Here is a 21,138-nt window from a genome sequence, read left to right on the forward strand (position 1 = left end):
ATAGTTGAAGCCTGGAAGGGGTCCAAATGCAAAGCTTCCAGTTGTCTTCTCCCTGTTGAGTCCTGGATGGTGTTTCTTCCTTAAGCTATGATGAGTGACAATACTCAGAGGATTGCCAGCCAGGGAAGTTCACCCAAGCTTCAGTACCCAAAGTTTTCATTTGGGTTTCGTTGTGTAGGTGTGATTGATTGAATCATTAGCCATGGGGTTGAACTCAAATTTCCAGCCCCTTCTCCTTCAGGGATCAGGCTGATATCCTTTGGGCCACTTTTTTTTTTTTTTTTTTTTTTTTGTGGAAGATTAGCCCTGAGCTAACTACTGCCAGTCCTTCTCTTTTTTGCTGAGGAAGACTGGCCCTGAGCTAACATCCGTGCCCATCTTCCTCTACTTTATATGTGGGATGCCTACCACAGCGTGGCATGCCAAGCAGTGCCATGTCCACACCAGGGATCCAAACCAGCAAACCCCAGGCCACCAAGAAGCAGAACATGCGAACTTAACCACTGTGCTACCAGGCTGGCCTTGGGCCACTTTTAAGTTTGTGATTATGACAGGTGTGATGGAGCTGCATTGCATCTGCCCACGTCATTCTCATACAGTAGAGATCCTGGAGGTTGTAGGGGATTCAGCACTGTTTTGCTCATCCAAGTGTGCAACACGCAGATCTAGCACTTGTCCCATGAACTCACTGACTGAGGCGATTTACAGGGCATCCTCTTATATGGCCCGAAGGTCCTCCCCCAGAGCTGTTAGTTCTGAATCCATTGGTGCTACTTTCTAAATACTGAACTGATTTTAAACACTGAATCGAATCCACCTTCAGTAGTCACCCGGGTTATCTCTTGCCACTTGCCACTCTATGATCATGCTTAAAGGAGTTGACAAGAGGAATCCAAATTAAACCAAGGGACCTGCTTACAAAGAGTAATTACCTTAAAGGTTGACTGTGTATTTTATTATGTACTTCTTTCTACTAATTAGTTCATTTATAATATATATTTACTATTAGGCTGCCCATCCCTACTGGGAAAGAACATTTGCAGTATCATCCTGATGTGTCCAGAGCGTGGTCTGTCTCTGAAGCAGCTGTTCACTTTGTCTGCATTGTCTCCTGTTATATACTAAGTCAATATCTCTTTGATATTTTTAACTAAAAATCGGTAACAGTAGAGATATTTCTGGAAGTGAAATCGTTGTGACCTCACCGTAGGTTAAATAAAGATTCATCTTTGTTTCACCTTATTTGGCCTTATGTCCCATCTGGGCTCTTCCCACACTGCCTCCCCCTCCATGATGCTTTTCTGGACCACAGTGTCTGTATATGGAAAATGCAGGACTGCAGAACAGTACTTTGTATTTACTTTGAATTTATCTGTGTATAAATTTACATCAACTATATATGTGTATGTGTAAAAATATCTTAAATAGACAAGAACAACATAAACCAGTCTCATAATAATAGTTATTTGGGGATGGGGGCAAGCTCCTAGGAGTATAGGTCAAAGGGCTTGAACTTTTCTATAGTGTTCTAGTGTATTTTTGACATGAATATATTCTTATATAAATTTTACTATGTACAAGTAAACACATAGAAATAGGGGAGAAGCTAATATGCCAAAATATTAACAGAGGCTAAATCAGACAGTGAAACGATAGCCATATTTTTCTTCTTTATATTCTTCCTTAATTTTCAAATTAACAAATGCAGTATGGATTATGGACGTTGATCTGTGTCTTCCAGCTTTAACAACCTGATGTTCATACACAAGCACAGTCTTCTCTTTTGTCCTTGATGGAACTTTGTTTATGTCTTATTTGTTCTATTTCTTCTTAGGAGTTTCTTTATATGATGAGGAAGAAGATGCCAGTATTAGCTAAGTTTAAATTCACAAAATATTTGTATAAAACAAACCCTGTTTTAACACTCCCAGCCCTAATCTGGCCGTGTAGGAGGGAGCTCAGAGGAGTGGGGTCTGGCTCCAGTACTCTCCTCCCCAATGTCAATTTGGGAGTCTTAACTGACTCTTCTTTGCATGGCTGATATATTAGTCAGAGTAATGATAGGTATACAGCAGTAACAAACTAACCCCCCAAAATTCAGTGGCATGGCACACCAGGAAAGCTTATTTCTTGCTTGTACTCCACGTCCAGTGAAGTTTTGGGGATAGGCGCACAGCTCTGTTCCGTATATTCACTCAGGAACCCAGGCTGATGGCAACCCATCATCTAAACATCACTGAACGGACTCACCCCTGCACTTAAATGCTTCCACTCATGGCCCATTGGCCAGAACCAGACCCTCTACCTAACCATAGAGGGGCTGGGAAATAGGGAAGAGCATGGGAATGTTTGTTGAGCAGTAAAGATTCCAAACACAGGTGGCTTATTTGCTTTGAGTGGGATACCAGATAGACTTAGACATGAACCAGAGTGCCAGAGAAACAGGCCTTTTCACTCATCCATCTTGTGGTGGCTCTCCACGTGTGTGTCAGAATCATTGGGAAGCTCTTTCAAAGGATATATGCCCAGGCCCTTCCATGAGCCACTGAATCAATGAATGCAGTGTAGGTCCCCAGCACACTCCCCCACTGTGATCCCAACAAGTGCTCAGAGACAGGAAAGAGAAGGCAGTGTCCTTCAGTCACCCACTGGACATGAGCCGAGAGCCTCTCCAGGCCTCTTTACCTCTCTCCCCACAGGTGCAGTGAAGAGAGAGAACCACAGCCTTTCTGGCACCTTCGCCTCATACCTGGCCTGCTCCTCCTGGGGCCCAGAGTGTAGCAGTGATGAACCCTGCATCTGAAAAGGAGGGGCTCTGTCCACTCTCCAGGGTCACATGAGCCAGAGGAGGGAGGGCAGAGAGGGGTGTGCTCATCCTGGAATCCAGCAGGACATCGGCACCCTGGGGCTCCAAGGGCAAGCAGGCATTGCCTGGCACAGTGCAGAACTTCCTGTGCCATCCAGCGAAGGGGGACAGGCAGTTCGTCAAGGTGCACTTACCAATAGTCTTTTTTCTTCAATGCAATCTTGATAGTGTATTTTTAAGGACCTGTTAGTATTGGTAGCGTTAACCTTCTTTGAACATTTTCAGACTAAACATTCCCCTCTTGGACTAAAAATAGATACTTCTGAAGGCAAAGCAGGACTTAAAACCTAAATTGTAATAGTGAACATATTTTGAGCATTTCCTTGTGGTGAGCAATGATTTATGCACCTCTCATTTCATCTGCACCAGAATCCTACAAGAGGTGTGATTATTACACCCCTCCTGGAGACGAGAAAACTGAGCCCACAGAGGTTTCATAATCCTGCCTGGTCTACACTGACGTTAGCTCTTAACACTCAAACTTCAGCTCTGGTGCCTCGTTATGAGATGCAGTCTTCATCGTTCTGATGATCGGACTGCTCTCCTGTACTCTTCACCCTTTCCCCACTCTGCCTCCAGCTTCCACACAGACAAGAAGTTAGTAAAACATTGAGAAATGTTATTATAGTCACATGGTGCCAGATTCCATGGGGTTCCACACATCAGTCTTCCTGGCATTTGAAGACAACACTAAAGAAGACAAAATGAGTTTGTTTCACAGAGAAGAAGTCATTTGGGCATATATTTATCTTGATTTGAGCCCAACAGAGCATTATTGGTAGAACCTGTCGCCCTCCTCTCTGTGGTCTGAGGAAGTTTTCAGTGGGATCCAAGGCAGAGAGCCCTCAGAATTACGATTCTTTCATGTCGTCTCTGGAATTAGTTGCAGTTGCTCTGAAGGGCGTGTGCACATCCGTGCCATGGAAAGCGTGAGGTAACTTTAGTGGTGGGTGCCAGTGTTTGGCATCCATATGGCCCGGCCTCCCTCTGCCAGCCCTGCTCCTGTGAGGAGGTCAGGCTGTTTAAAGGTGAACGCTTGGCTATAAAGAGAGTAACTGACTCCATTTGTTGGAAAGCTGGTAAGAAATTAGGAAGACAGCCAAACGCTGACCTTTCTCTGATGCAGCCATGTTGATTATCCACTCCAGGTTCCTCAGCAGCCTGTAGGACGAAAGGGAGAACAGTTCACCTGCCAAATTTTCAGAGAGTGGAAATGCTGTTGGATTTTTTTTCCTTCTTCAATTTTGTGATCTCTTGCTCTTCTGATTCAGCCTACTCAAAATCCCATTCACAATAAAATATGCCTTTCATCAAACACTGTGTAAATGAGACTTATAGACGTAAATGTATTTTTTCTGTAAATAAATTCTGATTCCTCATTCGTTTGAGGGCTTCAAGAAAAGTCTTTACAGAATCTACAGTAAGAGAGTGATTCTCTGCAAAGTACTCACAAAGCGTGGACCTCGAGGAGGCAGCCCTCCGAGAACTACGCAGGGACTGACTGACTGCTGCCCCAAGCTCATTAAGTGGAGCTTTTCCGGCCCAGTGATTGTCAGCCTTCTACAGTGTAGAAATCATCTCATCGCAACCAGCTCCATTACACAGTGAAATTATGAATTACAACCTAATTGCCTGAAATTACAGCTACCCAGTGAGTGCTGCTGCATATCATAAGCAGAACAGACTCATTCCTTTACAGCTAATAAGAATGTTTCTAATCCTACTCAGGACTCCGGTGCCACCTTTCATTCCTGCCTGTCACTCATCTGTGAGCCACATTCACATGACAACTTCATCAACAGACTCTGTCAACTCGTCTGTGGTCCTACAGTTGTCCTGGGAGACTGAAGCATCCAGGAGTTGACCTGCCTTCCTCTTGCCCTTCCCTCACCTCCTCAGTGAACGTCCCCCATTTCAGAGACCCACCTCTGTGCCCACCTCACCAGGTGTTTGTCTTTGACAGCTCTTGCACCAAATTCTTTGCGCCAGTATCTCACTTTCTGGCTGCGCATAATCTCTGATGTTCCTGAGCTCTCATCTTTGTATTTACTTTCTTTCATTGGCTTGTTTTAATCTGACCTGCAGGGGCAGAGAGATAAGCTAATTACATTCCTCTGTTAAAGGCACAATCATTGATCCGTGAAAGGTCCCTCTTTTAATTTATTTATTTTATGTCCCACTCCCTGTCTTCCTTTTATGTCAGTCCTTATACACAGTGTTTTGTTTTATTTTTAATTTACATAAATGTTTCTGTGCTGTAGACCTCTCTTCTCTTTTTCCCCTCAGCACTCGAATTTGCAGGTCTGTCCCTATTGCTGTGCATACAGCTAGTCTGATGTGTCTGGCGGCTTCCTAGAACTCTGTAGTGGTCACCTGTTCACTGTGCCTGACAGCCAGGCTTCCCATGACCACAGAAAACGCTCCAGCGCATCTGCTTTTGCACATGTCTCCTTCGGTGCTGGGTGGGAATTTCTCTGGAATACGTGTCCAGGAGTGAGACTGTGGGGTCCTGGGGTGTGCACGTTCTTACGTGGACCCAGTCCCACAGTGCAGCTTTCCAGAATGGCTCGCCAGTCCATCCAGTCACTGGCAGCATAGGAGGGTTCCTTCTGCCCCCACATCCTGCCAATTTTTGTGCTAACCATGGTCTCTTTCATACATTCTTTTTCTGGGTTTAATTTGCTTGTTGCTGAAAGCATCTATCCTTAGAAAGTTCTTTCAGCAAAGGTCTACAGGGGTAGATCTTTCTTAATCTTTGAGAATGTTTTTGTCCACACTCTTGGTGATATATGGTAGTAAGTATATCATCATATAACATAGGTTCCTATTGCTGCTCTAACAAATTAGCACAAACAGCGACTTAACGCAAATATGTTATCTCACAGTTCTGGAGGTCAGAAGTCAGAAATGTGTCTCACTCGCTAAAATCGAAGTGTCATCAGGGCTGCGTTCCGTCTCAGGGCTCTAGAGGAGAAGCTGCGTCCTTGCCTTTTCCAGCTTCTAGAGGTGGCCAGCATTCCTTGACTCATACCCCATCCTCCCTCTCCAAAGCCAGCAGCATAGCATCTTCAAACCCTCTCTAACTCTGACACTCCTGCTTCTCTTTTTAAAGGACCCTTGTGACTACTGGGTCCACCACATACTCCGGGGTGATCTCTCCACCTCAAGATTCTTAATCATTCCTGCACATTCTCTTTTGCCGTGTAAGGTAGCATATTCACAGGCTTCAAGGATCAGGATGTGGACATCTTTGGGGGCCGTTATTCAGCCTACTACAGTAGTCTCGTTAGGTATTGGATTTTAGGGTGACCTTTTTTTTTTTTAATGATATTCAGCAGATTATATTGAGACTGACACTGTGTCAGACACCGTTCAAGATGTTGGCAATACAGTTGTGGATGAAACAGACCAACACCTCTGCCCTCAGAGCCTAAGGTGTCTATCTCTCCCACCAGTCAGCTATAAGATTCTCTCTTTATCTTTTTTCTCCCCACATTGGCACTACAATGTTTCTAGATGTGCAATTATCTTGTCATCCTCCTGTTCCAGTTAGCTCCAGCTACGTAGTGAACCATCCCAAGCTGAGAGTTAAAACAATCATCATTTATTATTCCCTGCGTGGCTCTGGGGATGACTGGGCTCCAGGGGGCAGTTCCCACTTCAGCTCAGATGTGGTTACAGTCAGATCATGGCTGGGGCCAGAGGCATCTTAAAGGCTTCCTTTCTCGTACTTCTGGTGGGTGAGGTTGGCTGTTGTCTGGGACTTTAGCAGGGACTATAGGTCAAAATACCCACAAGCATCCTCTCCAACTGGCCTGGGCTTCCTCTCAGTGGGGTGGCTGGCTTATAAGGGCCAGCATCCCAAGAGAGAGCTGGGCAAAACTGTCCCGCCTTTTCTAACCTGGCCTCAGAAGTTACATGATGTCATTTCCACTACATTCTATTGATTAGACACCATCTCTCAGGCCAGGCATATGCAAGGGGAGGAGAATTGGACTCCTCCTCTTGATGGAGGGAATATCAAAGAATTCGCAAACGTATCTAAAAACTGCCATACCTACTTAGCACCTGATATGCTCTTTCAGTCTCAGGATTCATGTCTGTCTCTCCATCTGGAAAACTCATCTCTTTTCTTTTCAAATATTGTTTCTCTGTCATTTCTTTTCTTCTTCTGGAACTCCTTTAAAAGTGTGTTGAAGCCTCATTCAATCATTTACATCTTTCAATGATTCTTGCGTATTTTGTATCTCTTTAGCTCCCTATGCTGTGTTCTGAATTAATTTCTCTGTGCTATAGTCTAGTTCGCTAATTCTCTCTTCAATTTTATCCAGTCTAGTGTTTAACCTGTACATTGATTTTCTTTTACTATTTTCCATGGGCTTTGTTCTCATCTGCCTATTTGTTTGATGTCTGACTATTTTTCTTTCATAATTTCTTATGCTTTTGGAAATTTATTCCTTTTATCTCTTTAAGGATCCTAAACATATTTATTGTGGCATAGTTTACTGTTTGCTTTATTTTCATTTCTTCTCTAGTGAATTCATCTCCTGATTTAGATGCTGGCTCTCTTGTTTCGTCCTCCTTTCCCTGCAGTCATCCCTCATGTCTGGCAGCTTCGTGGCCCTAGGCTCCTAGTCATGGGAAGCCTAAGTGTCCTGTTCCCTAGTGATGTTGGATGATCTACAAATTAGGTCTCTGAGGCAGTGGGTGGCCTGGCAAAATCCAGACCAGTTTTCACTATTAATTTATAAGATTAGGACCCTGCAATTTGCTGGGCCCCAATTTATACAGTATTAATCCCAGACCAAAATGTGTCCCGGATTTGGGATTTTGAGATCTTGTGGTTGACCCGTCTGCACAGCTCTGGGGCTTCTTTTGGGCTTCATGGGCAGCACTCTCTGTCCACTTTTCACAGATGGGTGGGGGCAGGAAGGCTCCAGGCTTTAGTCGGGAGGATCAGCTCAAACAGCCTAACTTGCAGGAGCCAACTCTCCATCTCCGGCCCCTCCCACCGTGAACATCCACACCCTGCTGTGCTGCGGCACCAGCCCCCTCCTAACCTCTCCAGCTTTATTTTTCACTTTGTTTCTGGCCCCTGGTGATTTTATTGCCTTTCTTTTCACCTTGGCAGCGAATTTCTTTCTCATTGTTCCTTTTTATGCAGCATTTCTATGCATTTTTAATAGGAGGTGTGCCTGTTTACTTTAGCCGAGGCAGTCATATACTGGAAATTCTCATTTGTTCTGTATACAGACAGTTACTCCCTGTTTTCATCCTACTTCCCATTCTTGTCCTTCGTAGCAAGTGCCAAAGCTCAGTCTAAACCCTGCGGACCTTCTGGGTAGATTTCCCCTTGTATATTTTATAGAATTTGACTTTTTCCATTCTGTTTCTTTCATCAGTACTCTTCCTTCCACTTTGCCTTTAAGGAATGTGCCCAAATCTTCTTTCTGCTAATGCCCCAAGCACTTTCTTTTCACTGTTACGATTTTAATCTTTTTTATTCTTTACTCATATTTTCACGAGGTCTCCAGAGTTTGAAGAAAACAAGGCATTTACGAGCCTTGTTGAAAGAGCTTGATGAAAGAGCTCAGCTGACGTTTCAGTGCTGTTGTGGAAGCTTTTCTTTTTTGCTCCTAGGTCAGCTTCCTTCCACATTTCTGACATCTGCTGTTCCCTCCCTCACTCCTAGTGGACGACCTTCATGCTTTTCTCTTAGGGAAACAAACCGTCAGACCAGACCAGACCCCTTCTGTTTCTCATCCTCATTCTCCAGTCTGCAGATCTCCTTTCTAACTGCCTCTCCTAACCTCTTTTCCTCCCAGAGAATAAGTGCTCCCTTCTTACTGTCCTCCGTGATCCTTCAATCCAGCTCTCTTTGTATGGGCTCTCTCCTCCACCCCAACTGCTGTACCTCTTCCCTGGGCAACCTTATCCACACACAAAATTCCTAAACTGTACATTCATTTCTTATGTCCTTCCCTCTGATTATATTTCTGATTGTTGACTGAATATCCTCACTCACATACCCTGGTTTCATCAAATTCAACATGTCCAAAGCTGGCATCTTTATTTCTCCCTGAAAAATCAGCTCCTCCTTATGTTTTCTCCGTTTAATTCAGTTCCTCAGGTCCACTAGGCACATTGCATGTGCCCACTAGCCCCGTGAGGCTAGTGGCTACCACAGGGGATGGTGTAGCTATAGGACATTTCCATCATCACAGGAAGTTCTATTGGACGATGCTGGTCTAGGGTGTATTTTTCCATTTTTGCTCCCACTTCACTGACTGTGTCTGAGCCGTCATCATTTCTCACCTAAACCGTCAGTACATCTCTTGACTCACCTCCTTTCTCGTCCTCACTCCAGTTCATTCTCTTCTCTAATCGAATGATTTCTATAACATCCTTTTCTCCCTTTGGGAGTCATGAAGGCATAAAGAAGAGAAGCAGAGTTCTGGCAGTTTAATGTCATTTCCTTACTTGAACTCTTCAGAGCCTCCCCCATTGCCTGTTCCCCTTTATTTACTTGCTGAACGACCACTCAGCCTTCAAGATTGAATCCCCTGGCATTTCCTGCTCTGGCAAGCAGAGGCAGTGTTTCTTCTACACTCTGACACTACTTGTTGGTATCCCTTTTTGGAGCATGTTTCACATGCTAAGGCTTGGCTAGACTCTGAGCCCTTGGAAGACAAGAATCTTACCTTCATCCTCTACCAGGTTTCCAATGTATGTAACAAATTAACTTCTCTTCTGGGCATCTGGATGGGTTCTGGCTACGTGGTCACTTTAGGGGAAATGAGAAAACGGCCACTCAAATCACGTTCTGTGCTCTGTTGTTGAAGAAGTCCCGTAGAGGAGGGTTGTGGAGGCTGATGACCGACCCTCCCACAAGTCTCGATTCCCAGCTCAGGGTAGCTCTGATTCCTGGCTGTCCCCTGACCCCAAACCACGTATTTTGTAGAGAGAAACGTATGTTCTTTAATAAAATATCTTCAATGAAAGGTGGGTATATTAGTTAATTACCTCAAATTTGGTGGCTTAAAACAACAGAAATTTATTCTCTCACAGTTCTGGAGTCCACAAGGTCAAGGTATTGGCAGAGGTGCACTTCCTCCAGAGACTCAGGGGACAGTCTTTTCTTGCCTCTTCCAGCTTCTGGGAGCTCCTGGTGTCCTTTGACCTGTCACCTACCTCTGCCTTCATCTTCACGTGGCCTTCTTCTCTGTGTCTCAAATCTCCCTCTCCTCTCTCTTACAAGGATACCAGTCAGATTTAGGGCCCGCCATCAATCCAGGATGATCTTTTCTTGAGATCCTTAATTTGATTACATCTACAAAGACTGTATTTCAAAATAAGGTCACGTTCACAGCTACTGACTGTTAGAACTTGGTTATATCTTTTGGGGGGGACACGAGTCAACCTTCTACAGTGGGTGAGAATAAAAGTGAGGACTCTAACAGCTGTGTCTCTCCCCTCTCCCAAGCCTTACTTAAGCTGAGTCAGCAAGCTGGGTGTAGCCTTCATTTCTGTGCCTTTATTCATTTAAATTAAGACCCCTACCCCCAAATCAAGAGGGGACAGAAGGCTGTTTAAGTCAGCCAGCCGTCTCCCTGTCTTTCCATGGCAGGCTCATTCCACTCCTTTCAGCTGGATTTTTTTCACTGCCTAACAGGTATCATTAAATAGTAAAGCGTAGACCAAAATAAACATGTTTATCGTCCTTTCGTTTTCAAAGACATTCTCTGAGTCCAAAGCTTTTAAAATGAAAATGGATATTTAGATTTAGAAATTATTTTAAGCATGTGTGCCTGTGTACAAACACACTGTGGAAAATGACTAATTGTCTCTGTATAGTAAGAAGGAACTTACTATAAGAAAGAATAGGTACTTTGTCTGTTTTTATTTTTCAGTATCATCTAAATTTTCCACGATGAACATGTTTTACTTTAGTGATGGGAAGAAGAAACATTTTTAAAAACTATGGCAAGTGTTGATGAAGTTTCTGTAAATTGCCAGGATAATTTGTATGTTTTAAAAATGCAAGATGAGTGGGCCGTTTGGGATTCTAGGAACAGACCACTGATTGTTTTGCGAACAATTCAGACTCTTTAGATTTTGGAGTGGTGTTAACATTGTTAATTATTCAGGACCTCATCAGACATCACAGCAGTAGAAATTGAAATCCATGGTCTCCACCAGGGAGGTTTCCCCCGGTGCCAGAATGCTGGCCTGATGGGAAAATGGGCCCTCTCCCTTTGCCATGCAGCGTAACGAGGCATCCACACTGTGCCCGTTCTTGGTCTGTCAGGGACCCTTCCAGGATGAGCCCTGTAATCTCTCACCAGCAATACCATTTGGCTTTGACAGCCATGCATTTTTCTAGTCTTGAAACTATTTTGAGGTCAGCCCTGTGTCTGGCGTGTTATGAGGACGACACACATTTCCATCAACCCACAGTTCCTGGAAGCCACAGCAGAGCATTAGGCACTTTTTAGCTGTTCACTATTGAATGCAATTTGCTCACAGGGAATTTTCCTATTTTGGCTTCTAATATGTTGATGAATTATTGAAATTTCAATTACTTTTGGTTCCCAATTTAGCAGGATAGAGACATCCAAGATATTTAATATGAAAAGCTTTCCAGTCGCTTTTAGAGAAGGATTTACCTAGAAGGGTTTTGGCGTCAGGGCTGGCAGGGGTGTGGCTCCGGTCCCTGGAACTAAAGTGCTGCATGGCCTTGGGAGTCCCTTAGGTCAGTGCTGCTCAAGGGTGGGCCCCAGACCCGGGAGCATCCACAGCTCTTGGGAGCTTGTTACATATGCAGATTCCTGGACTGTGTCTCCATCTGCTAAATTGGAATCCCTGGGGGTGGGGCCCTGGGCTCTGTGTTTCAGCAATCCCTCCAAGGCATTCTGGTGCACCAAAAAGTTTGGAGAACCCTGCCTTGGATGTCCCAGTGCTAATTCTTCCCAGCAAGGCCTGGTGCACATTCGCAAGGACCTTTGGGTGCTGTAGGTTTTGCCGTTTAAGATAGACATCGTACCCAATGATATAACTGTGACCAAGGTCATCAGAAAGACCAATTTCTTAGAATTGTCTTCATTTACTTGGAATACCTCCCTTTGTCACTGAGCCTACCCATAGAAAAGCAGGATTTGGACATTTAAGTTCCTTGCAGGTAAATGTGTATTTTAAATGTAATTCAAAGGGCCCTGTCTTTCTGTTTTTATACAAAAGGGCTATTTAGGTGTTCCTTCCCATGAAGTCCCTGGGGAAAAGCTGTGGATGCCGTCTCTGTCTCTTCCCCTTGGCCTCACCTGCTTTCCAATGAAGCTCTCTCTTCTACACCATGTATAATGAATAACTTGCCGTTCTTCTAGCACAGTGTGTCATCCTGATGCCTGTGCTCTTGCACAAGCCATTCTCTCCTTCCCACCTCACCTCACCCCTGCATTCACCAAAGCCAGCCCTTACTCGTCTGTTAGAACCCTGTGCAGCTGGAAGACTCTGCTTAAGTACTGGTCCTCTCACTCCTTCCTTAACCCTTCCCTATGACGTCAGATGGAGTCACATTCATCCCCTTTTCTGCTTCCTAGAGCACTTGAGATAGATATTTATAGCACTCATGTGCACTTGTTTGGAAATTATTTGTCTTTCTCCTCTTTGCTCCAAGTTCCATGAGAGTGGAGATTTCATCCTGGGTTCTCTATCTGCAGTGCCCAAGACAGCATCAGGCACATGAGGCTGAATGAATAAACATTCATTCAAGATGGTCATTCTGCCTCTGCTGGAAGCTTCCAGTGCCTTAGAAAACATGTCCACCTCATACTTGTGAAGAACAAATGATGGCCAGCCAGTGGCAGGTCTAGTTAAGAATACAGTGACTTTAATGTGGACTCCGCCAACTTAACTTTTCACTGAAGCTGATCCCTTAATGTAAATGAAAGCCATGCCATCCACCCTTCTGGCTGTTTTGGTCTTTGGCCAGGGAAACCACCACTGTATCTAAAGGCATTATTATTATTTCAGGTTCGAGAGCTTCAAACTCGACTACAGAGCGTGCAGGCCACAGGGCCCTCCAGCCCTGGCCGCCTCACTTCCACCAACCGCCCAGTTAACCCCAGCACTGGAGAGCTGAGCACAAGCAGCAGCAGCAATGACATTCCCATTGCCAAGGTGAACTCCTGGGAACAGGCAGGAACACCCCCTGTTATCTGGAAGCACCAGCCTCTACCGAGCATGGCCGCTGTGCAGGCATGCTATTAGCTCAGACGGCCCCGAGGGGCTTCCCTGGGGTCTCACACAGGCCTCCTATGCTGGAGCTGCAGGGAGAGATAACCCACTAATAGTTTTAAGTCTCTCTTGTCTGCAACCTGGAGCCGGCTCTCATTAATCAGCCGGCTGAAGCATGTCACAGCTGTCAAGTCGTTGTGGAGAGTGAGACGTTTTGTCAGGTTCTACAATACTAAGGGGTGGATGGAGAGTTGCTCTGGAGGATTAAGGTGCAGCCCAGGAGGGGACCCTGAGTAATGAACCAATGATCTCCCCACTCACAGGACTGACAGCCTTGCCAGGAGAAAAATAGATTATGATGGGCGGGCCATGGCAGTTGTGAGAAGTAGCCCGAGCGGTTTTCTGCCGCAGGACGCCCTGCCCCCCACCCCACCACCTTCCCCCCGCCTCCTCCCGCCCATATGTCGAGTCTACTCTGGAGAGACTATTCAAAGGATACATCTCCTCTTCCCTGGTAGCCCTACCAGTCTCCACAAGGCTAGTTCTCAACCATCAAGTTTTGTAAGTTAGTCAAACTAGTGTTTCTCAACCAGAAGTGATTCTTGTCCCCCAAGGGATATGTGGCAATGTCTGGAGACGTTTTTGATGGTTACAAGTGAAGTCCTACTGGCATCTTGTGGCTAGAAGCCACGCATGTTGCTAAACATCCTTCAGTACACAGAACAGCCCCCCACCACAAAGAACATCCAACTCAAAATGTCAGTGGTGCTGAGGTTGAAAAACCCTGGGTTAAAGAAATGGTAGAAAAACTGGACAAGTGAGTTTTTAAGAAATCGATTAACCAGTTTAGTTGCCGTGGTTTAGCATAGCCCTCTATAAACACAGTCTCAACAGTTTATCTGGGGAGTGACATGTCATTTTTTGATAATTTTTTGTTTTGTTTTTTAAGATTGCTGAGAGGGTGAAGCTATCAAAGACCAGATCCGAATCTTCATCGTCTGATCGGCCAGTCCTGGGCTCAGAAATCAGCAGCATAGGGGTGAGTGTTCACAAGAAGCAAGGCAAGAAAGCGCCCAATAGAGCTACCCGGACAGTGGCCTGTAGATGATAGAAGAGCTCCCAAAGTTCACCTCCAGGAAACCAGTTGATTATAATAATAAATCATACCTGATTTCCTTCCGCAGCATCAACTAAAATGTATAGGTTTCCACATGCTGAATTGCTTCTTCAACTTTAAGGGAGGTTTTTTTTCTCTACTTGAAACTGTTCAGAAAGAAATGATTTAGATCTAGTTTCTGGTGATGTAGATGAAAGTCTTGAAGTATCTGCTTTATATCACCCTGATGCCCTAGAGACGGAGTGAGTCAGGAAGGCCCTCTGAAAGGGAGTGTGCTCTCCAGTGAGGATGAATGCCGCCTTTGAAGGGGAGCCCAATGCATGGCAGAATGCAACCTTCTAGCTCAGTATTAGCATTTTCATTTGTAGAGTTTGCAAACTCCCTGGGGCTGTAAGCTGATGGATCGTGAAAAGGGAGTAGTTTCAGATCCCTGGGGGATATCTTTTAGGATTGGGGATGAGGCTCGGAGAGCCAGCTATTTGATCCTCAGGTAGAGAAGGCCTAAATAGCACTTCTGGGGCCCTAATTTAGAATTACGTGCTGAACAAAAGTTGCACACATCCACATTCCATGCCAGAGCCAAATTATGAAAATAAAGGAGTCAATCTCTCTTCTCTACAGCAGCCAGAGACAGGGGCCTGGAGTGGCAGGGGGTTCAGGAAGCGGAAGGGAGTCCAGACTATGTTCAATATCCAAAATTTTAAGGACTCTAAGGAGGCATGATCCCCCTGCCTGCTGCCCAGTAGCACGTGCTTGGGAGATGCAGCTGTATTCTGACCCTGTTTTCTGTACTGCGTTCACATCAGTTAGCTTTTTATACTAGAATCGTATTATACAAACTGAGAAGGATCAGGGTAACCATCTCCTGGTGTCTGATCCTTAAGGAATATCAGCTTTAGATTGTTTTGCATGCAAAGCATGGGGACAGGCGTCCCTGAAGTGACACTGTCCAGAGGGGGATTAATGCTTACCTGTACAGGTATCCAGCAGTGTGGCGGAACACCTGGCCCACTCTCTTCAGGACTGCTCCAACATCCAAGAGATCTTCCAAACACTCTACTCACATGGATCTGCCATCTCTGAGAGCAAAATTAGAGAGTTTGAGGTGGAAACAGAACGGTTGAATAGGTAAGAGGAAATCCTGTATATTTGAATACTGGTGGGGAGCTAGCTGCCCCTCCTCCCCTTTGCAAAGATCAATTCAAGTTGGCTTGTGTATTGTGACATAGAGTGATGCTGTCAAGCTGGTGGGAGGGGCACTTTCTATCATCTTGCTCATCAGCGGAGTGCTTACAGCAGTCAGCGCTGGCTGCATGGGCATGGTGTGACCTGTGCATTCGAATACACAAGGTCTTGTGCTTAAAAGGATGCCACACTTGCTTTACTGCTCTCCTGTCGCCGTTCTAAATTCTTAGTAATTTGTGAACCTGGGGCCCTGCCCTTTCATTTTGCAGTAGCCTTTGCAAATTATGTAGCAAGTCCTGAGAGCAGTCCATATAGAATGACAAGTAGGTCAGAATGACGAGATAGCTCCTAAGCATGCAGGCCTGTGCTGCCAGGAACCACAGAAAGAGGTTCTGGAATGTTGAGTTAGCATCCCAGGGGTGCCTGGAGCTACAAGGAACCAGCAAAAGCAATGTGATAGAGGCGTTCCTGGGATTGACGGCCATGCTGGTCTGACCTCCCTGCCTTATTTCAGGGTTGCCTCATTTTATTTATGCTCTTTGCAGATGTGCACAACCCTCAGTCCCTATGTCCTATCCTACTTAGTCCTACTTAGAATGATTTTCTAAGTAGGTCTAACTGCCCTGCTTAATCTTACCAAATACCCAGTTTTATGAATTCTTCCCAAGTCTCACGACAGAGGTTGTTTGAGTTTGTACTCCTGCCTGCTGGCAGAGACTGACTTGTGTGTCATCCCAGCAGTGAGAGAATTGCTAAAAAAGCAAAGGAGAAGGACCAGAGCCAAACCATGGTAACCACTCCGACACACAATTGGTTCTACAGTGCAGAATGGATTGTTGAATGGCATCCAAGCATGGCCTGGCTGCCTTGACCTACCAGTCGGCATTGGGAGGGCATAGTAAGAACTAGAAAGGCTTGTGAACTAACTGGGAAGAAATGTGGATACCGCTCCCCATTCATTGTTGCTTAATGCCATTCCCCTTGTGTAGGGCAAACCTGGATAAATTGAATTATTGTGTTAGTCCTCCCTGATTTGAAGCTGTTTAATATAGCACTTGAGAACCAAGGAAATGTGGTAATCTAGGTCATTTTAAATCTTGAAATTAAATGGTTTCCTTATTAAACCCAAAATACTGAAGAGTGACAGTCCTGATGATTACCTTGTAGAGAAGCAGCCCTCTCAGTATAACAGGCCGGGGAGTGCTTAAAAATGGAATCAGATGTGCTCTTTGCAATTTAATGAAGTCAGATGCCTGTAGGGGCCCTCTGTTTAGTGAGAATCTCCTCTTACTGGGTTTGGGATTTAACAAGCCTGCTTTGTGGTTGAATTCAGGGGAGGTTCCCTCCTTTTCAATTGTGTGCACCTAGGAGAGACCAAAGAAGGAACTATTCGGTGTGTAGCTCACGTTATTATGGTGCTTAACAGCTTAAAGGGCTCTCACAGACAACCACTTAATCCTCAACTTGGGACGACAAAACAGTCCCATTTTGCAAATGAGAAAACAAAGGCTTCCATGTTGAGTGACTTGCCTTCAGTCCAGGGCTATTAAATAGGCTGGCTGTAATTCCAACCCCTGCCCTTTGATCTCACCTCCATTGTTCCCCCCATGATCATAGCTACTGCTAGACAGGGAAGTTCTTAGAAATAATCTACCACTGTGTCCTGATGTCTGTTATTTTACTACCTCTCCCGAAGTTGGAGGCCTATTGTGCTCCCAAAAATGACAGCCTTTAACTTGTGAGGTGGGTGGATCATACGTACTCAGAAGTGTGTTCCCTCATTTAACAAATCTATTTTAAGCACCTGCTATGTGCTAGGCTATTTGGCTTGAGAAGGGAAGTAAAACACACAAGGTCCCTGCTCTCATGGCACTTATATTCTATAAGGGGAGCTAGCTAGACCAGAAGCAAACAAATAAAATTATAAGAAAGCTCCAAGAAGAAAGTAAATAGGACACTGTGATAGAATAACAGGCAGGTTGATTTTAGAGAGGTAGCCAAGAAGGCGTCTCTGAAGAGGGGACATAAAAATTGAGATTTTAAGGGGAAAAAAAAGCAGTCATATGACAAACTAGGAAGAGTCTTATGAGCCAACTTATCAACCTCAAGGCCAGAAAAACCTTGGCATGAAGTAGGAATTGTACAAAGGCCGATGGAACTGAAATGGAGTGCGTGGAAGGAGGAGTCACGTGGGATAAGGTGGCAAAGCCGACAGGGCTGGGTGGGATGTGGATGTTGAGGCCATGGACAAAGTTTGCTCTTTATTCTAAGTGTCAGTGGAAGTCGTTAATAGGTTTTAAGTAGGAGAAGAATGGATCTAAGTTTCAGAAGATCACTCAGGTGTGGGCGAGAGTAGAAGCAGAGAGATTATTGCAGGGGATCAGTGTGGCCGAAGTGGAGGTGAGGTGATGGGTTCAGTGTATGTTTGGTGGTAAAATCAATGAAAACTGCAGCTGGATTAGATCTGGATGTAGGAGAAAGGGATGGTCTCAAAGAAGATTCTCAGGTGTCTCACCCATATTGTTGGGTAGATAGTGGTGACATTTACTGAGACGGACAAGATGGGGGAAGAAAAAGTTTGGAGAAAATCAAGAGTCCCATTTGGGAATGTTAAATTTGAGGTGTCAGTGTGACACCCAATGAAAATATCAGGAAACAGCTGGATATGTGAGACTGCCACTCAGAAGAGAGGTCTGGGCTAGAGAAATTTGGGAGCCAAGGGCACATAAATGCCTGTTAAAGTCATGGGACTGGATAAAATCTCCCTAAGGGGAGAGTGTTGATAGAGGAGGGGCTTCGATTGAGCCCTGACAGAACGCCAACCACCACAGATTTCATAGAGAATGAAGAGCCAGCAGGAGACAGAAGAAGCGGCCTTTGAGGCAGGAGGAAAACCAGTAGAGACCTATCATGACCCAAGTGAGGGAGAACATTTTAAGACGGGAGTAGCTGATTACTGGGGTGTTGCCTGGGAAGGCCCCTGAGATGGGATTGGCCACCTGGAGGTCTGTGAGCTGAGTAAACAGTTTCATCTAATTAGTGGGGACAGAATGTACCCTAGAGCAAGTTGAAAAGTAAATGAAAGAGTGGGTACTGTTTGAAGACATCTTAATGTGAACGGGGACAGAAAACTATGTTCTCATAACACCTTACATGGACTTGACCTTGTTGCCAAAGCGTCTCAGAGGCCTTAGTTATACACTCACCAGACATCTCACATGTTGTTGAATGTATCCTTATTCTGCTCTAAGATCTGTGGTCCTAAGATTTATCCTGAAGGCAAATGGCTTCCAAGCCCCTTTGCGTTTCGATGGTCACTTGCATTTGGTGTGTGTAAAACCTTACATATCTTTAAGACTTGGTGATCAGAGTACTATCACTTGGCTTGTCCCATGGAAGATGAATCGTTGCATCTAGAGCATAGTATGCTAGGACAGAAAACAGACACTGAAGACTTAGGTTTTTCTGATTTGTTTTCTAACTTTGCCATAAACTCATTTGCTCTGAATTTTCAGTTCTGATTCCTAGAAAACTTAAAGTTCCCACAACTTATCCACCACTAGTGAGCAGGTGAGGGACTGTCTAACCTGGAAGGAGCTCTGGACACAGCACCCAGTTCCTGATCCGCTTCCCATTCAGAGGCCCCGTGAGGGCAACTTCCTGTTCACTGGCTGATTCATCTTTTGCTTCTGCTCCGTAGTGAATGGTTGTGAGTGAAGGATCTGCGGTCAGACTGACCGGTTCAAATCCCAGGGCCAGGTGCTTAACTTTTGTGTGCCTCCACTTCCTCCTCTGAGAAATGGGGACAGTAATGCTTAATTCAAAGGGCTGTGGGGGGGGTTATTGACCAAGGGATCAAAAAAGAGTAGCTGTTACTGTGATGCGACTTTTCCTTTGTCCGCAAGGAGGGTGGTCTCTTGAAGCACCAGACGTAACTCTCCTGAAGGGCTGCGGTTGGCTCCTTTCCTCCACGGAGACTCAGAGCCTCACACAGTACTTGGCACAGGGCGTGTCAATGGCTGTGCGGGAAATAACCAGGGAGCTTACTTTTCATTTCTAATTTACACAGAATTTAGTGATTCTTTAACTTAGAGTTGCTTCCTTTTTTTATTTCGCATCAGTTACATTTGTGAAAACATCTGACAAGCTCACATCCTAACATGCATTTCTGGCCTCAATCTAGAGTCGACAACTAAAAGATTGGCAAATTAATTGTAATCCTAGTGTGAAATTGTGAAAGTGGTTTTTCTTCCTTTGTAGCCGTATTGAACACCTCAAATCCCAAAATGACCTCCTGACCATAACCCTGGAGGAATGCAAAAGCAACGCCGAGAGGATGAGCATGCTGGTGGGGAAGTACGAGTCCAATGCCACCGCGCTGAGGCTGGCCCTGCAGTACAGGTAGGAAATGGGCACGTGGCCACTGCAGTTTAGAAATGTGTCCACAGTAACCTTTTGTGAAAAAGTAGGACACACAGGCATTTAGAAGACATAACTAGAGGGTTAGACCAGCAAATACTAGTGTGATCTATATTGAAAATCAGTTAGCACCCTGATAGCAATTAAGAAAATAAGGAGACTGGGGGACTGGCCCAGTGGCATAGCAGTTAAGTTCGCATGTTCAGCTTCAGTGGCCCAGGGTTCACTGGTTCAGATCCCGGGTGTGGACCTATGCACCACTTGTTGCGCCATGCTGTGGCAGGCATCTCACATATACAGTAGAGGAAGATGGGCATGGATGTTAGCTCAGGGCCAATCTTCCTCAGCAAAAAGAGGAAAAGAGGAAGATTGGCAGCAGATGTTAGCTCAGGACTAATCTTCCTCAAAAAAAAAAAAAAGGAAAAGAAGGAGAATGAATATGCTATTTGTAAACAGGTATGTTTCTGCTGACATGGTTAACTTAAATATTATTTCATTCAAGTAATATCCCTCAGAATGTCAATTTTTCTATTACATATTGACCTATTCTTTCCAGTCTTTATTCACGTTTATATATATTTTACATTGTTGTAAATCTAGTGCATTCTATTACTTCAACTTGTTATAGTTTGGTAATATTGCTTAAGAGTCTCCATGTATTTCGAATGGCTGTATCCCCTGCTTCAAGTTTATATGTTGTTATTTTATTTGCTCATTTCTCTAAAAGACATTCAGATTTTCACAGACTCTTGATAGTGAAAATAATTCTATGGTGAATAATTTAATACAGATCACATCGTCATTCTTTTGGGTATTTTCCTTGGAATGAAATCCCTGAGGCAGGAATTATAGGTCAAAGGATATGAATATTTTCATGGCTCTTTGGGCTTGCTACCAATTTTTTCCCATAAAAACAAGCCAGTTTAAATAAGTACGAGTCATTCATCGATGAGCAAGTGGTCTATGAATGTACCACTTTTTTTCAGCCTCATCAGCTTTGGAATTTATCTATTTTTAAATTACTAGTTGTTTAAGAGCCACAAAACTGTGCTTTATTATTGTTTTCATTGATTTATTTTATTAGTGTCCCCACTTAGGCATATTTGCCAAGGTCCCAGAGTAGTGATGGTATCTTACTCTTGGCATCCTCTGAAAATTTCAATGTTGTTTTAAGAAACTTTGTTTCTTCAAAGAACAATATCAAACCAAAATATATGAAACCACAGTTAGGAAGCAATCATGCTAATTTACAGACGCACCAAAGCAAACAAGTAATCCATCTATGATAACGCTCGAAACAGGCTATTCTGCGCCCACA

The 21,138-nt window shown here is 44.5% G+C and overlaps 1 protein-coding gene and 1 long non-coding RNA gene across 12 annotated transcripts in view; one reads left to right on the top strand and one right to left on the bottom strand.

Moving 5' to 3' along the window:
• The window catches only part of MCC (MCC regulator of WNT signaling pathway), a 407,698-nt gene that overhangs the window by 340,392 nt on the left and 46,168 nt on the right, over positions 1–21,138 (top strand). For 7 of the 8 annotated variants that reach the window (XM_001504578.7, XM_023617859.2, XM_070234445.1 and 4 more), the window contains 4 exons: positions 12,896–13,042; positions 14,049–14,138; positions 15,196–15,344; positions 19,662–19,802. In XM_001504578.7, coding sequence (XP_001504628.1) covers positions 12,896–13,042; positions 14,049–14,138; positions 15,196–15,344; positions 19,662–19,802 — 527 coding nt within the window. The remainder of the gene's footprint in view (positions 1–12,895; positions 13,043–14,048; positions 14,139–15,195; positions 15,345–19,661; positions 19,803–21,138) is intronic. The other variant, XM_070234444.1, reaches the window with a different exon arrangement.
• LOC111767846 (uncharacterized) lies at positions 1,658–15,327 on the bottom strand. 4 transcript variants are annotated; one of them, XR_011425614.1, is made up of 5 exons: positions 15,188–15,327; positions 14,267–14,362; positions 4,810–4,945; positions 3,978–4,027; positions 1,658–1,840 (listed from the first exon to the last, which is right to left on the bottom strand). It is a non-coding gene; the product is annotated as an uncharacterized lncRNA (long non-coding RNA). The 4 variants fall into 4 exon arrangements; XR_011425615.1 differs by having other exon boundaries at positions 1,660–1,840; positions 4,793–4,945; XR_002799726.2 differs by lacking the exon at positions 1,658–1,840 and having other exon boundaries at positions 3,465–4,027.

The sequence above is a fragment of the Equus caballus genome, chromosome 14 (genome assembly GCF_041296265.1).
Source record: "Equus caballus isolate H_3958 breed thoroughbred chromosome 14, TB-T2T, whole genome shotgun sequence".
NCBI classification, from domain to species: Eukaryota; Metazoa; Chordata; class Mammalia; order Perissodactyla; family Equidae; genus Equus; species Equus caballus.